This window comes from Alexandromys fortis, unplaced genomic scaffold (assembly GCF_014885135.2).
Source record: "Alexandromys fortis isolate MF-2015 unplaced genomic scaffold, M_Fortis_MF-2015_v1.1 scaffold_191, whole genome shotgun sequence".
Lineage (NCBI taxonomy): Eukaryota > Metazoa > Chordata > Mammalia > Rodentia > Cricetidae > Alexandromys > Alexandromys fortis.
The window spans coordinates 2083277-2099799 of NW_026068064.1; the positions used below are offsets into that span (position 1 = coordinate 2083277).

A 16523-nucleotide genomic window follows, 5' to 3' on the forward strand; every position below is an offset into this window, starting at 1 on the left:
CACCACCTTCATGGCTTTCCTGGTCCTTTCCCTTACTCTGCTCTCAGTTCACCTGGAGGGTGCAGGCATAGACGCTGGTCCATGACTTCACAACTTAAGACACATAGGATGTCTCTGTAAGATCGTGCTATTCTTCCCTGTCTTCAATATACAGCTCTTTACTGTCTTTTAATGTTTTAATCAAAGTATCCGCGCATTTAAAGTATCGATGATTACACCCACGCTATCGTTGGGTGTAAACCCATAGAACTTTTTCCTGTTCATCTCACGGGATGACTGAACCGGCATTGACTCCACTGTTGCTGCTGCTCGGTGTGGGTTTTTAAAGATAATGGTCAAGAAGACTTTGGGATCCCACTTCATACCTTCATCCCATCTTTCGCACGAAAGAGAAACACCCACTACAGACAAGCAAAGGCAAAGAAAGCCAACAGCCTTTACTACTTTTTAATTGTTTAACTTTATTACTGTTGCACCATTTATACAATTACATATAATTTCAATGCATCCATTGTACATTTTTTTTATTTTTTGTTTTTTTTTTATTTTCCATTTTCCAATGGGTGGTGTGTTGGTGTCTGAGACACAGATGGGAGAAAACTGGAACTGCAATGAAGGCAGACTTTTTATTTTTTATTTTTCATTTCCACTGACCAATAAACAGAACTACAGGTGCACCCAACCACGGACATGCATTAACTCGTCATGAGAAATCTAGGTAGGCTAAGTATGATGAGAGAATGTTTGTTACTCCCAAAAATATCTGGAGAGGAAGAATGGAGGCTTGGCATCAAGATATATATGGACAAGCTAAGTGGGCTCCGTCTGAAAGGTGGCATTCATCCACAACGATAAAAAAAAATACCAAAATAAGAAAGGCTGTAAATTAAAACACAGAAAATACTGCTTTCATAAAGATCTGATTGCCTTGGCACTGGCCCTGTGGGCAGAATCAAACGCTTTCCTCCCCCAACCGCAGCGCGGGAAAGATGCTGGGGCTTTCGGGGTGGCGCGCCAGGGGACAGCGGTTCAGGTACAAATGATGTACTTTCAGACAATGATCTCTAAAATCCAGGACTGACTGGTCAAGTTGACTGAAGGTATATTAGATATTTCCCCACAAAAATACTATTTGGATTCTCCCCACCCCCTCCCTCCCCTGATGGGACACATCCTCTTTTTTTTTTTTTTTCCTTTTCTCTTTTTCTTTTTAATCCCTTGGGCAATACATATCCTTACTTCCAATTTGAAACAAGTTAGTATAGGATAGAGAGACAGAGAGAGGACAGAGTGAGAGACAGAGAGAGCGTGAGACAGGTCGTTTGCAAGTGGCGTCGTCGGTTCTGGCTAGGCTGTCCCGGTTACTCTTTGACGGCCACGCTTTGCTCGGAGCTGGCGGCGGGGGCGGCGGGGGCCTCGGCCTGCGGCTCGGTGGTGGCGGCTGGGGGCGCGGCGGGCGCAGTGGCCTTGGCCGTGGAACTGGGCGCCTCCGAGGCCGCGGCCGTCTCCTTGGACGAGGGCGCGCCGTCGGCGCTGCTAGGTTTAGAGTCTGAAGCCGGGGCCGCGTCGCTTTTCGCCTCGGGGCCGCCGGCGGGAGCCTCAGTCTTTTTGGCCTCGCCCTCCTCCTCGGCCGCGCCCGTGCTCTCGGCGCCCGCGGTGTCGCCGGCCTTGGGGACCTCGCCGCCCGCAGCGGGCCCGGGCGCGGCCGCCTCCTGCTCGGGCGCCGGCGCGGGCTCGGGCTGCTGCTCCTCCGCGGCGCCCTCGCTCTTCTCGGGCTCGGCCTTGGGCGCCTCCTCCTTGGCCGCCGCCGCCTTGTCGCCCTCCTTCTCCTCCGCCTTGGCCTCGCCGTCCGCCGCGTCCTTGGGCTTCTCCTCCGCGCTCTCTTTGACCTCGGCGGCGTCGGCGGCCGCCTGGGGCTCGCTCTCCTTCGCGGTCCCCTCCTCCTCGGTGCCGGCGCCTTCAGCCTTCTTGTCTTTGTCCTTGGCTTTCTCGTCGTTCACATTGTAGCCCTTCTTCTTCTTGCTCAGCTTGCCTCCCATCTTGGAGTTCTGCAAGGAAGCACAAGGGGAGACAAAGGGGGCGTTACGGTCAGGCAGGCAAACGTGCAGGAGGCCTCCTGCAGAGTAAGGAGTTAAGGACCTCAGGTGATTGATTGCCCAGGGGCCACCAAGCAGCCTGGATATCACAAGCATCCTATCACAATTAGAAGTAACAAAGAACAAAGAAAGCCTCTGCTAAGAAGCCTGCGGGCCAGCATGTGGAAGGACTCTTAACCCAAAGACGATGAGTGGGCCCAGCTGCCCAAAGGGAGTCCAGGTGGCATGGTATTGGTTTCCTATTCGTCTCTTTGTCTTAAATATCCAGGACTGAAGACGGCGGCGCAGAATGGCAGAGACAGCCATTTTAGAACTAAAATGCAGCTAGTTAAAAAAAAAAAAAAAAAAAAAAAAAAAAAAAAAAAAAAAAAAAAAAAAAAAAAAACAAAACNAAAAAAAAAAAAAAAAAAAAAAAAAAAACCCTCATAAGTTACAAACAACTTCCTTAAGAAGCTGCATGCATGGCGTCCATCACACATCTCTCACCTACTGCTTCCGGAAGCACGTTTTTGTGGCATCATCTGCCTGTAAGAAATCACTGAGATGTTGCTTTCTTGAGAAATCGTATTTGTTTTTCGTTCATGAAAGATGGCAAAGCTTTTCAACGCTAACATTCCACTGCCCCTGTTGGACCCCACAAGGAGAGGAGGGCAGAGGAGAAGCACAGGACCCAGTAGAAACCCTTGGTGAGCTCACGCGGTTCTGCTTACTCCTGGCGGAGCCCTGAGCTCTCCTCACCCAGCTCCCCCTCACCCTTACTATCACCCATTCTGAGCAGAAGAAAACGAGCTTTCCCTTCAGCACACCTCCTGTGATCAGGATTCGTAATAATGGAGTCACCCACATTTCTTGACAGTCAGTCGGGTGTCGGATAGAGTACCATTCTTCAGTCAAAATGTGTCTCACCATGCTATGCTAATTTCCTGTCTGGGTTGGTTTTAAGAGTTGGAGGAGACAGGAGAGAGAAAAAGAGAAACAAACACAAAGATGACTAAACCATTCTTCCCATTCTCAAGAAAGGTCTTTATTGTGTCATCCAGGAATTTCTGCTGTTTCTTAAAGGGGAAAGGAATGGCTTGGAGTACTAACCCACTTCGAGCAACCAGTCCCATTTTACTGAATTTTTCTGTTGTACCCAATGTTGTAGTAAATATATGTGCTGAAACCACAATGAAAAATATTTTACCACTAAGCAATAAGTGAAAAATTGTAATTTATAACACCTTCATCAACTTCTTAGACACACCCCCAGTTGTTGATATTACACGTGACTTCAGCTCCTAGACCCCAAGTTACATTTGGACGCATTAGGCGGAGTTGGGGAACAGAACACCTCACAGTTCTGCCTTTAGATTTTTCTCCCAGTTGTCTGACAGAAACCCATACACCAGCCTAGGAATTGCAGCCTAGGAAACAAAGAGGAAAAGAAGTCTCACTGTGAACAAAGAGTGGAGCTCTGGATTCTGACCCCCACAGTATGAAATTCTATATAGCAATCCCCAGAGGTTTAATGCCCTGTTGGTTTACAAACCTAAAATCTACGATACTAAAATTGGTTTTCCGAAGTACAATTAAAGCCGCTTTCTATTCTTTGTCTTAAGCCCAGCTGTGACTCTTTTCTTGGTAGAAATCGAACAAACACGAGTTGTAAGAGAAAGTGCCTCAATAATGTAGACTTTTTTTTTTTTTAACAAAACACTCAGCGCTTTCAGCTGATTGACCTGTGCGAAACACGGCCGAGTTTCAGGAGGAGGCCTATGAACTGCGCTAGAATCCCGGGAAAGCAGTTGTCTGGCTATTTCCCGCAAGAATATGTGTGAACACCTGGCCAGCACCCAGAGGGGTCAATTAAAGTTACAAATTAAAACCGAAGGCGGCGGGAACAGTCCTAACCCTAAACAATTTGCCTACGTGTTTCACCTTCTCAAGAGCATCATACAGTGGTGCGCCACTGGCATCCTCCTTTTACCGAAAGGGAAATTCTGAAGAGCTGAGTTCATGGAGCCGTGCGATAAAACAAAGGTCAGAGCCAACAGGAATGTGTTGGTGTGAGAAGCACCACCTGGCAGGTGATGGGGGAACTCTGCCCACTAAGAAGCTGATCTGGCAGCAGAGCTCTAAACCCAGGAATGTTGCTTTCCTGGATTCCAAGGCAGGACCTCCCAGAATGGCCCAGAGCTCAGCACTGAGAAAGGGTACCAGTTACAGAAGACACTTCCTAGGTACTCTCTCCCCTAAGCCTCTCCTCCTCCTCCTCCATTGCTGGTGAAGCTCTTTTATTAGATCCTTAAGACATCCCCAAGCAAGGAGCGTGGGGATGGAGTTGAATGAGTCCTCTCCTTTCTATGACTTCTATTTTTGAAAGAAATGACTTAGTCTAGAAAATTGGAACACTTGGGCTTAAAAAAAAGATAAAGATAGCTATAGGGCTGGATAGCTGACTTGGCAGCTTGAAGGTGCTTATAGATGCTGGAGTTTGGACCCACAATTCACTAAGTACCTGTAATTCTAGCTCTAGAAGGTAGAGACGGCGGATGCCTTGAGAAAGATAGCTAGACTGGCCTTATCAACTAGCTCTGGGTGCCACTGAAAGAACCTGGCTCAAGGAATAAAGTGGAGAGTATGGCTATGCAGAAAGACTCTGGACACCAACCTTAGGCCTTTGCACAAACAAGCAAACATTTGCACACACACATTTGCATACACACCATACACACGCACACATGGAAAGGTCGGGTGTGCGGAGAAACAGGTATCTTGGGTCAATAAGTAAGGGGTCTTGGAAGTTACGTAAGCCTAACCTAAGGCGCCATCCTAAGCAGCAAGCTCGCCTCTATATCTCCTCACAGTCAGGATGTCCACCAGCAGTGAGCGGCGCTGAGAAAACGGGCAAATGCTGATGCATGCACTGGAGTTCTGTGTGTTCACAGGAGGACAAACGCTAGAGTCCGTCTCAGCCATGACACCTCCACAGACCTTCTACATCTTCTTGTAAAAGGGGCAAGAACCTCATTTTTTTTAATAGCAGAGAGAGAAAGAATGCTGGGTGCACTCTGATAATAAATAAATAAATAATAAATAAATAAATAAATAGATAACTAAAAACAGTGGGCAAGAGGCAAGAATTACTTCATAGAGCGTCGAGCGTCTGGACACTAGGGCCAAGGTTGATCCGTGCATCCTACCTTCAAAGGACACCTGGGTGAATGCTTTGAGCAAGTTAATGAACCTTGTTGCCTCTTTATTTGCTGTAAAGTAACAAAGGTCAATTTCATGGGTATTTAAAGTAAGACAGCAGTACAGTGTCTGTCGAAATCTTGGTTCTTCTTCCCAGTGCTTCATCTTACATTCCCAGAGAATTCTGCACTTACACACGTGAGCAGAAGAGCTGAAATAGGTTCTTCATGTGAGTTTTAGAGTCATTCACTAGAAACATTGTGATTACAATACTGTTGAAAAAGGAAACACTTTTTAAAATGTTATCTGAAAGACATTTGATGGGTGTGCTCCAAGCAAGCTCCTGCTGTCCCTGCAGATGTGAGCGAGGCCTTTGCACAGAGTGGCTGACACCAGAACCAGGTCACCTCTCTGCTCAGAATATTTAGACATATACAATTTTCACAACGCTACAAGTCCGTCTAAATGCACCAACTACCCATTATAATGAGAAATCGGTTTCTAGACAAAGATTTGAGAAACTGTAAATTAGAAACTGAGTATAGTCGGTCTGTAATCCTAGCACCTGTGAGGCTAGGACAGTGGTACCATGTATTCCAGGACAGCCTGGGTTACATGGCAAGACCCTGTCTCTAAAACAAAACAAAGCAATTACATATGCACTATAAACCCATTCCTCTGAATATCAATGTGTCCTGAGTGCTCACAAAGGAAGCATCACTTCACTTTCCCCTGTGTTCTCAGTCAATACCTTTCCATCGGTTATTTCAAGGAAACAAGAAATTCCATATTTTACATTGGAAATGTAGATGGAAAAGAATCTACATTCCTTACTTAAAGGTCATCAATTGCTTCAAATTTATACATCGAGGATAAAATATCTCTATTTTATTTTGGCTTACAAGTCAAAGGTAAGATGTTCATGAGAGGAAGTAGCCCAGTCAATGTCTCTTTTTGATGATTTTCTACATGTGAATTTTTTTTGCAATATCAAAAAAATGAATCCGTGCTTTTAGTATGTTTAAAGCACTGACATAGAACGTACTCTGCACCTACCATGACTGCCTTCTAATTCTTTTTCCTCTCTTTAGAAACTCAGTGCAAACCAGCCTTCCAGAAGCAATGTTGGTGAGACCTGCTTTCTGTTTCAAAAGAGGTCCTGTCACTGCAGCAGCTAGCAGCATTGCCAAGTGCGAGCGACCTGGGGTGAGGAGCAAGAAGGCAAAGGGAGGCACAAGACAGGTACATGGAGTCAGCAGCAATTGCTGGCCACAGCAGCGCCATTGCAGCCATCTGCCAGGGAGTGCAGGGTTTGCATCCATGCAGCATGAGTCATGAGCAGGCCACTCCTGAGACCAACTTCACAGATGCCATATTTATTGATGACATTGATGAGCTCCCGCTTGCTCATTGTCAGTGACTTTTCCTCATGAATGCTTATTTTGGGACGTTTGTAGTGCTTCTGTGTGTGTGTGGGTGTGGGTGTGTGTTTGTGTGTGTGTGCATGTATACTTACAGGTACATGTAATAAAATCACAGAACAACTGTGGTGTTTTGAATGAGAATGGCCCCCATATGTTTGGTCTCTAGTTGGTGGAACTGTTTGGGAAGGATTGGGAGGTGTGGCCTTGTTGGAAGAGGTACGTCACTGGGGGCCAACTTTGAGGTTTCACAAGCCCATCCATTTGTAGTTAGTTCTCTTTTTTTGCCTCCTGAATGTGGATCAAGATGTAAACTCCCAGCTACTGGTCCAGTGTCCTGCCTGTATGCCTGCCTGTCTGCTGCCTGTCTGTCTGCCTGCCGCCATGCTCCCTGCCATGATGACCTCTAACCCTCTGGAACCACAAGCTCCAAATTAAATGCTTTCTTTTATAAGCTGTGTTGGCCATAGTGTCTTATCACAGCAATAGAAAAGTAACTAGACAACAACCTTGACAATTATTCCTCAGGCACTATCACTGAATTTCTTGAAATGGTCTCCCACAGGCCTGGACATGCCCACTGAGGTCCAGGATCCTCCTATCTCCCCAGTGCTGGAATTATAGACACCCACCACCACGCCTGGCTTTTTTACCCGGCTTTTGAGATGGAACTCAGGTGCTAGCTGCTGACTCAGTGAGTGACCTTTCCAGCCCTCTTTGTAACATATCTAAAACCATGTTTCTTTAACTTCACACCCAAGAAGGTGCATAAAGAAATGTCTTTCCAGTCAGATAGATTGGTTATAGTGATTTCTGTTGCCCTAAAACCAACTGGAAAAAGTAATAAATATCCCCCCCCCAAAAAAAAAACTGTGCTTGAGGTCTTCCTCTAAACCAACTACTAGGATTCTAGGCATTAACAGGAATATATTATAGGGGGAAAATTATTTATAACTAATTTCAATTTCAAAGGGGGCAGAAATGTGATTTTTTAAATGGGTACTACAGCAAACCTTAATGATACATTGGTTTTTGATCCTGAGCGTTTAAATTTGGATATTTTACAGCTACACAAAATTCAAATATGTGCATAAATAATTATCTTTTATGTTTATTTGAAACTCTGAGAGATTAAAGGTGACAAATAATTCAGAACTTATAATCAAGGCTCTCTTACAGAGATGGTCTGAAATGTTTGGTGCTTATTGCTTTCTCTCCAGGAAGCCTGTCAGAGAACAGGAAAATATATATATATCCCTTAGCTGTTCACATTACATAAGTTTGTGCTTATTTTGTATATAATCCCTAGGACACAGCAGGCCCTAGTCAGCTCTGTGCCATTATCACAGAAGTCCATAAAACCACCCTAGTTCTCACCAACTACAGGATGATTTGGGTGCAGACAAAAATCAGCTCATCCGGAACATTCCTGAGCTCACATTTTTCAATCTTAAAGCAAGCCCATCTATCAGTGCAGCCAATTAAACTAAGATGTACTGTGTCAATATTTATGACACTTGTTAAAAAACTAGAAATAAGAAAACAGTAATCTGAGACTATCAAAAATAGTTAAAATAAAGCCTTATGAAACATGATCTTTACCAAATATTTACCAAAGAATAGAAATTTTTTTTAGGGATCGCGATTACATTTAGGAGATGTTTTCGTAGTGTGTCAGCTCGCAAATGAGCCAGAGTGCAAGTTCACACTGAATACATTCCACAGACGGAGTCATGGCTGTCAGAAAACTCGGGTGTCATTAGCTCCCTGGGCATGGCACGACCGACGGTGTCCTGGCGATTTAGAAAGGACAGTGACTTCCCTTTCACTGCCTTTAGTGTGCCGTCTACCACCACCGGTGGTCCTGCTCAGCAGGAGTCACCCTCTGTCTGCCAGGGGAATGGTGTGCCAAAGAACGTGTCCTTTCTGTGCCATGACATCACAGCCTTCAAAACCAGCTTAAGCAGAAGGATGGCTAGCACAACCCCACAAATTAACGTGTCACTCAGCTTAGGAAAAGGAAAGTAGGGCTGAGGCTTTGGGTCCTGATTTCTGTAATAGAGCCATCTAACTCTCTCTCTCTCAAAAAAGAAAGAGGCAGTAACTGCCAACCTAATAGAAACAAACAAATGCAAAGCAAGTATAGAACCTGGAGAGCTAAGTTAAAACAATTTCCTTTACCCACTCTGCATCCAATGAGAAGCATTTAGGACCATTTGCAACAAGCTAAGAGGAACTACGAAATCCGTTTCCTGCATGTAAAATACACTTGTAAAGACACAAGTCCACGCTTGTGAATGTAGGAACTATCGCCACTTCCTCCACCACACCTTCCAGAATAGTCCATAGAGAAGACATTGTCTGCAGAGCCCCCGGGAACCCGTGACCCATGCAAATAGAGCCCTTGCGATTCCTGAAGCAGGGCTGGGCTGCTTTACAGGACGTCAGCTCTGAAAGCTCACCCATATATAGGTGCACGGCGTATGAACTACGAAACTTGCTCACATGCATTTGCTGGGGCTGAGGAGAATCATCTCAGAAGTAGAGCTTCCGCAACGCGTCTGACGGCTCTTCCGTTCCTGACCACAGACTCCTTTGTACCAGGAACATGAAATAGAGAAAAATGGGGGACGATCTCATTTAAAAAGCAGGTCTTTTTAAATGATCTTCCCTGGGGGGGTGGGGAGAAGGTGGGAGGTGGGGAATAATAGCATACTGAATTCTGTGAAGAGAATAGAAAAAAAAATTCCCTCCAAAGAAATAAATGTTAAGATATTACAGCATAAATAAAGGCCAAAATTTTGACAAGGTCAAATTTTTCCCTCTCCTTCCCTCCGCAGACCTAAGGGCTTAGCACACAACTGGTATTCTCTCCAGCTAATGCCTCTCACCTTGGCAGAAAACATTTTCTGTTTTGATTTTAATTGAGCTAAGAAGCCCAGGGAATTACTTTCTAAGGGAAAAAATATTCAATTCATTTCTAAATACCCAGGGGCTCTCTAATAGACTCAGGAATAATGAAATTATCTAAGAAATTCTTATCCATTGATTTTTTTCTCCAACTCAAAGGCTAAAATGGAAAAGCTCCGTAAAATAAAACAAGGACACATTACCATTTCGATAAAGTCATAAAAGGGCAACATTTTATGGCAGAGAATGTGGCTCAAGTGGTAGAGATTGCTTAATCTCTACAGGAGGCCCTTAGTCTTGTAGGATTAAGGACACCACCCTGTGTGTTGTGTCCGTAGCTACAATCCCAGCACTCAGGATGTAATGGAACATTCATGGCCAGCCTGGAATAGAGAAGACAGTATCTAAGACAAAAAAAATAAAATAAAATAGTTTTTTAAGGGAAGACATTTTGTAAGATTTTGTTTGGAATATAAGCTGAGGATCTTGCAGACCAATTGTGACTTCTAAAGTGACGGGCCCTGCTTTGAGAAGAGCAAGGGAAAGCCACAGGGACTTGAAGCGCAGATCCTTTATTCTCCCACATAATCAGCAAGTGAGAAGAAGCCATCAGGAGAGTGGAGAGGGGAAAAACTGCTCGTTTTCAGAGATGCCAAGTGTCTACTTCTCCAGATCCTATCTTTTGCTCCACACCCAATCCTCTCCCGTACTTCTGCCTTACAGGTACTGGAGTCTTGCATGTTCTTATCCTAAAGACACCTTTAGAGGACCATGAAGCAAGAGCACACAGCAGCAGAGAACTGGAGGCGTGGCGCCATTTTTAACAGAAGTCAACGCAAGGGTGTAATGATTTGGGAGAGCCACCAAGGCTTTGTCTTCTGTTCTAGCGAACCTGGGCATTGACGCATTGCTTTGGTAATTGGACACACTCTCTGACCTAATTTGGAAGGTAAAAAACAGTGTTTGTATCCTTTCCAGAAGACTATACCTGGCAATAATGGGATTCCTCAACCCCTGCCAGTAATAACTAGCTAAAATGCATGGTCAGCCCTACCACCTGCATACCCTTTTGGCTTTAGTCGAAAGAATTGCACAAGGGCTCTGCATAGCTCAGCAGGTAAGTGCACTTGCTGAACAAGCATGAGGACCTAAGTTCACATCCCCAGAACCCACCTAAAAAGCGGAGACTGATTATACACGTGACCGTGGTCCATCTCCCCATAAGGGCAGGGTGAGAAACAGGATTCTGGGGATTGTTGGCTTTTTGCCAAGTTCCAAGGCTGACTGTGTCTCCAGGGAGTAAGATGGAGAGGGAGGGAGTAGTGGTAGCTTCCTCTGGTCTCTTTGTATGAAAAGAGGCATGTATACCTGCATACGATTGTGTGTATGTACCACGTGTGTATAAGCACACAAACACACACACACACACACACCATGCTTTAAAGAAATCAGAATGTTATGACTTTAAATACAAAAGAACTAGAGTCCTACAGATGGAGAGAAGTCATAGCCCCATGTACTAGAACAGTATTTGATCCACAAGCAAGGCCAAGTGGAAATTGTTCATATGGTTGCCTGATATGAAAATGTAAGCTTTGTTACTGGGTTGTTTCTCTGTTCGTTGAATTAAACATATTCAGTGGTGTGCCTGCATGTAGATGAAGGAGAAGGGGAGAACTCTGAAAGAAGCCAAGCCGTGAGTAGGAGAAATGAGTTTTATTCATTGTAACGAGCCTTCAGCCCTTTGAGTCAGGTCTGAATAGTGACGTGTGACCAAGCTTCCTCAAAGGCCCTTGGACTAACTTGGGTTACCCCAGTGGCCCTCCACTTGGCAGCACGTAAAACTAAGGCACTTACATGTGGGCGTTTTCCCCAATCTGGATTCTGAAGTCTGGATGCAGATGAGCATGATTTGCGATCACCCACTTTTCACATTAGCAGAACTTCCTTGGTCCTACCACCAAGACTTATGCTACCCAGTTCTCTGAGTGAGTAAAGAGCAGAACCCCCGCTCAGAGCACTGCCCCCTTCAGAAAATGCATAATTGCATAAGCACACAAATCCAGGGCATTAACTAACATTCTCCATGATATACCCAATTCCATTTCTCACTGGCAAAAGTTCTATATAATACTACTCCACCAATGAGCAGAGCTTTGTAACTTAATAAAACTCACTGGCATGAATCAACCAGCACACATTAATGGAAAGAAGACAAGAAAATAACATCAAACTCCTCCGTGTGATCCCAAAAGCTAATCTATCTACTATTTCACAGGATATCTCTATCGGTGTCTTCTTCCTTTGCACTAATAACATCTAAGCATTTCTTACATAAAAAGCTGCCAAACACTGCAAAATTCCTATTTTGAAAATGCAAATTTGGATCAATTGGCCATTTCATCTAGAATCAGCAGAAGAGAGTTCTTAACTATGATAGCAAGCATTATTATGCAGACAACTGCATATCAGCAGTAAAACCCAACATGAATATCCAACAGCCTGTTCACAGACGAGAGTGCTATTTCAATTCATCACTCAGGACACACAAGAAGTAATCCTCTGATTGTGTTTCTGTCTCATAATCAGAAGGAAATATCTATGCTGTGGAAGGATGCTAGGACCCAACCCTCCGTTCCTGACAAAGTTTGGTACATGGCTTCAACACATAAACTACATCCTTGGAAAAGCAATCGTCACTCTGTTAACACAGTTCTGCACAGGTCAGCAGCTTTAGATACCAGGCAACCATCGACTGACTTTTCTGAAACACAATATAAAGCTACAATTGGCTCATGAATTGCATCTGCTGACATATTTATCACTAGACAGGTTTGGACTTGTAATTACTCAGGATGGAAGAATCTAAGCTGTTCGTCAAATCTAGCTATCACTGGGTGTGGTGATATAAAGTACCTAGAATTACAAGGCTGGAGCAGCGGAATAAGGAGGGTTGAAAGTTCAAGGACAATCTAGGCCACACAGCAAAGATTTTTCCCTTACAAACACCATAAACCACCACACCACCGCCAGCATCACTGCACTCCCCTTACCATAGAGAAAGAATTAACAGAGAATGAAGAAGCAAAGAGAGTTTTTAGTAAATATAAATAAAGGGTCTAAGAGAGTTTGTCAGGCCCACCAATTTCTAGTTTGAACAAATGACTGGTTCCTTTATTTTAAATGGTCAAAATGTTTATTCTAGAAGGGGGAACTGAGGTGAAGGCAATGTAGCCTGTGTGTTTTGGGTATCCTTACCAGTACGTGTCCATCACAACGATCTGCTGTCAAGTTTCTCCAATGCCGGTGAGAATCTCCCTTATTAGATTGATTGTTTGCCACTGTCTGCTTCGGTCAAAGCTTCTATTCAGCAGTTCTAACATCACCACCATTTGGGGATGGATGGCAGTGTTCTCCAGGGAAAGAGAACCGTATTAAGATTTGTCAACCCAGCCAAAGTTCCCAAGGCAAACCTTTGAAATGCCATCCATAAAAACTGAGAGAAAGTGTTTTGAAGACAATTCCCTTGTCACAGTAAAATGTTCTCAGTGTTATGAAAGATATTGGGAGGCATTATTGGAAAGAAAAAAGAAAGAGAGAGAGAAAAGGAAGGAAGGAAGGAAGGAAGGAAGGAAGGAAGGAAGGAAGGAAGGAAGGAAGGAAGGAAGGAAGGAAGGAAAAATGTACCCCCACATGCAGATACTCATCCTTCTATAACCCACTCTTTCCAAACAGAAGAACAAGATGAATTTTTCCTATAAATGCCCTGCAAAGTGCATGAATACAGAAAGTCTTTCGAGCACAAAGAACAACAGAGCATAAGTGTCCTCCCGGTTGTCCCTCGCCCATCCCAGGCCAGTCCTACAGAGCCTACAGAAGCATACCCAGGGCACCTGGGGTCTCCAACAGAAAAAAAAGGGGGGGAAAGTCCAGCATGCAGGGAAACCTGGAGAAAATAGAATGATGAAAAATATGTTAATCAGACTGGGAAAGGAGCTTTATTTAACCATAAGAGACTAACACCTGATGGGACATATGCAGATATATGCAGACAAAGTACATAAATACCATGAGAGTAAAAAATGAGGACAGAGGAGCAGGGAAAGTTTATTGATTAAGGAGAAACATCAAAATTACTTACATATATATGACTTATTCTCCCTAAGGTATTTCCCTAAGGTGTTTTAATGACTGATTTTTTTATATATCAATATATTAACTGTCCTATCAGAAAGAAATTATTACTAGTCCCACCATACAAAAATAAGGAAATTGAGAATTATAGGTAGTAAATACCTCACCCTCGGCCAGCAAAGAGCAAATGGTTTGTGGAGCTGCAATCTAGCTCACTGAAGTTCCTTAGCCAAAGGAACAGCAGCCTGGAAGGATAGCGCTGTTCCTTAAGCATAGGGCAAGTAGCCTTGGAGGATAGATAAGCTCTCCAGTGGAAAACCACGAGAAAATGCAAAGTGTCAGTGTCCCCGGGAACAAACAGGAAGTGTACATTTAAGATGATCCAAAAACCCTTTGACATTCTTGAAGTCGACAAGGGCACACTCTTACTAGGAGTAGAGGACTCTGGACTAGAAAGGCACAGGTTGCCTCGGGGAAAATACACAGAACAGCCAACTCTGGGAACAGATAGAAAATTTAAAAAAAAAACTTTCCCAACCTAAAGAAAGATGTACCTATGAAGGTTCAAGAAGCATACAGAACACCGAATAAAAAAAAAAAAAAAAAAAAAAAAAAAAAAAAAAAAAAAAAAAAAAAAAAAAAAAAAAAAAAAAAAAACACACCAAAAAAGACACATCTCAAGTATCAAGGATAGGTTTTTAGGAAGTATCTCTGTGAAGTCATATGTTACTTAAGAAAGACAAGAACAGATGAAGAAATTTGGCCAGGTCAGAGAGCTGTGGACTACTGACACCTCCATGACCTTGCTACTTAGGAAAGATGCTTGACTTTTGAGGAAGGTCTGGATGAAGTCTGAGCAATATGAAAGGACCTCGCTTCAGTCAAGACCAAGAGTCTGGGCAGAGTGATTCCAGGAATCTGGAGAATCAGCAAGGCTGGCTTCTCTTTTGCAATAGGGCTTTGGAAGGAATGAAATACATACGGGAATATGGGATTACACAACAACAAAGGAACTAAAGTGAAAAGATGAAACGGTATTGATGGAGGAAGACTAGAAGACTCGGCGCTGTATGCCGAAACTATGCGTGTTAAAGAGAGATGGTTGCTATTTAGAAAGGAAAAAGAAAGTGATGTAAATGCAGCTCCAATGGTTGTTGTCTCATTCAACCCCATTCAAAGGAGCAGGCATTTCTCCAGCTGAAAGACCACACAATTGGCCTAGTGACCATTAGACATGGGACGGTCTTGTTGTGCTACAGTGTAAACAGACTCACGGCATTCTGCCTGCTTCCATGGGCTTCTTAGGCACTAAGTCAGAACTCACGTATAGATTGTCAACCAGTACCCAAAGGGCCCTGGCTCATGTGACTCCTTTACTCTCCTGGTTTTGGTCTAGATAAACCATTCATCTGTAGTCATTCATCATTTGGTTGTCTAATCTTTTTGTGTTCTGTTATATTGTGTTGAAATATTGTTGTTTTAGCAATCAAATAGACCTGAGTAATGACCTAAAGCTTTTCTCCAATATTTGCTCAAATACATCTGATGTATATAGAGCAAAGGTTTTGTTTTGTGTTTGTTTTATGGTAGTTACTATTCAATGGGAGCTTGATAAATACCATAAACTCACTGTACACAGGAACATGAAACTCTGGCTATAAAACTGTGAGATGAAAAGAGCCAACACAATGATTTAGTTTACCCACTGAATTATGTAAACCCATCTTTCATGTCGCAGTTGAAAAATAAGCATGCTAAGCTACCATTGAGATTTCCATTCCATTAAATAAAACATGTCCCAGACAACATCCACGGCAGCAAACTCTGTCACCACAACCCACAGCACAGTTAACAATGAGAATAGACATCCTACAAGCCATATTGTCACGATTTCCCCACTTTAAGTGGAAAAAAAAGTGTGTACATTAGGCAGGTCAATTCTCAAGCTGTTCCTCCTCTAGCTGACCCTACACGTTTCTCACCGTAACAGTCTGAGCTGATGATTGTGCCGCTGCCATGACACTGGCAGGTGAGGTTTCTCTTTGAAGGCAAAGGTTGACTGGCGATGGCCATTGTAAGGAGCCCCTCTTAATACATCCTGCCTCATGCGGCCAGCCCTCCCGGAACTCATGTATTATGCATCTCCATCCGCCGTGGACTATGCTTTTAGAGTCCACCGAGGCTTCATGATGTTATTTATTTGCACTTAACGGGGTGATCCTTTCAAAAGTCCCAGGCTGCTGCATCCTCCCTCACCCAGGGTTATCTGTGAATCACCTGTGCGCCCAGTCAATACGGGCAAGTGAACCACAAGCAGCCACCTCAGGAAACGCAGGCTGCTGAGATCATTTCCAAGCCACACTTCCCTCCCAGAGGCTCAGGAAAGCAGTAGGTCGTATTACCACAACTAATTTCGAACTCTCAAACAGAATCCAAAATAAAGTAGGAGAGGAAATAACTAATAGCTCCTGAGATATTTTCTGCTGCTTATTAGTGGGCTAGACAGGACATGATGAGCTTGGAGCCACGACAGTTTCTCTCACTTGTTAGTGGGCTAGACAGGACATGATGGGCTTGGAGCCAGAGCAGATTCTCTCATTTTTAGACGCCTGACAAAGAAGAAAGGTTCACCAACACCAGGAATAGCTGCAACTTATTTCCAGTCGCTCCTGCCCCCAAATATAAGCGGATGAGTCACGCATTCAATGACTGCCTAAACCTGCTGTACATTGATATTTCAATGTATCTTTTTTCTCCCAGATCTACAAGTATAGTATGTCCAGTC

General features: G+C 43.9%; 1 protein-coding gene across 1 annotated transcript in view; it reads right to left on the reverse strand.

Annotated features, from left to right (window-relative positions):
• Window positions 1-436: 436 nt before the first annotated feature.
• Window positions 437-16523, reverse strand: part of Basp1 (brain abundant membrane attached signal protein 1) — a 48300-nt gene continuing 32213 nt past the window's right edge. The window contains exon 2 of the mRNA XM_050120484.1: window positions 437-2048. Within this exon, the coding sequence (XP_049976441.1) occupies window positions 1362-2039 (678 nt within the window). The 5' untranslated portion in view covers window positions 2040-2048 and the 3' untranslated portion in view covers window positions 437-1361. The remainder of the gene's footprint in view (window positions 2049-16523) is intronic.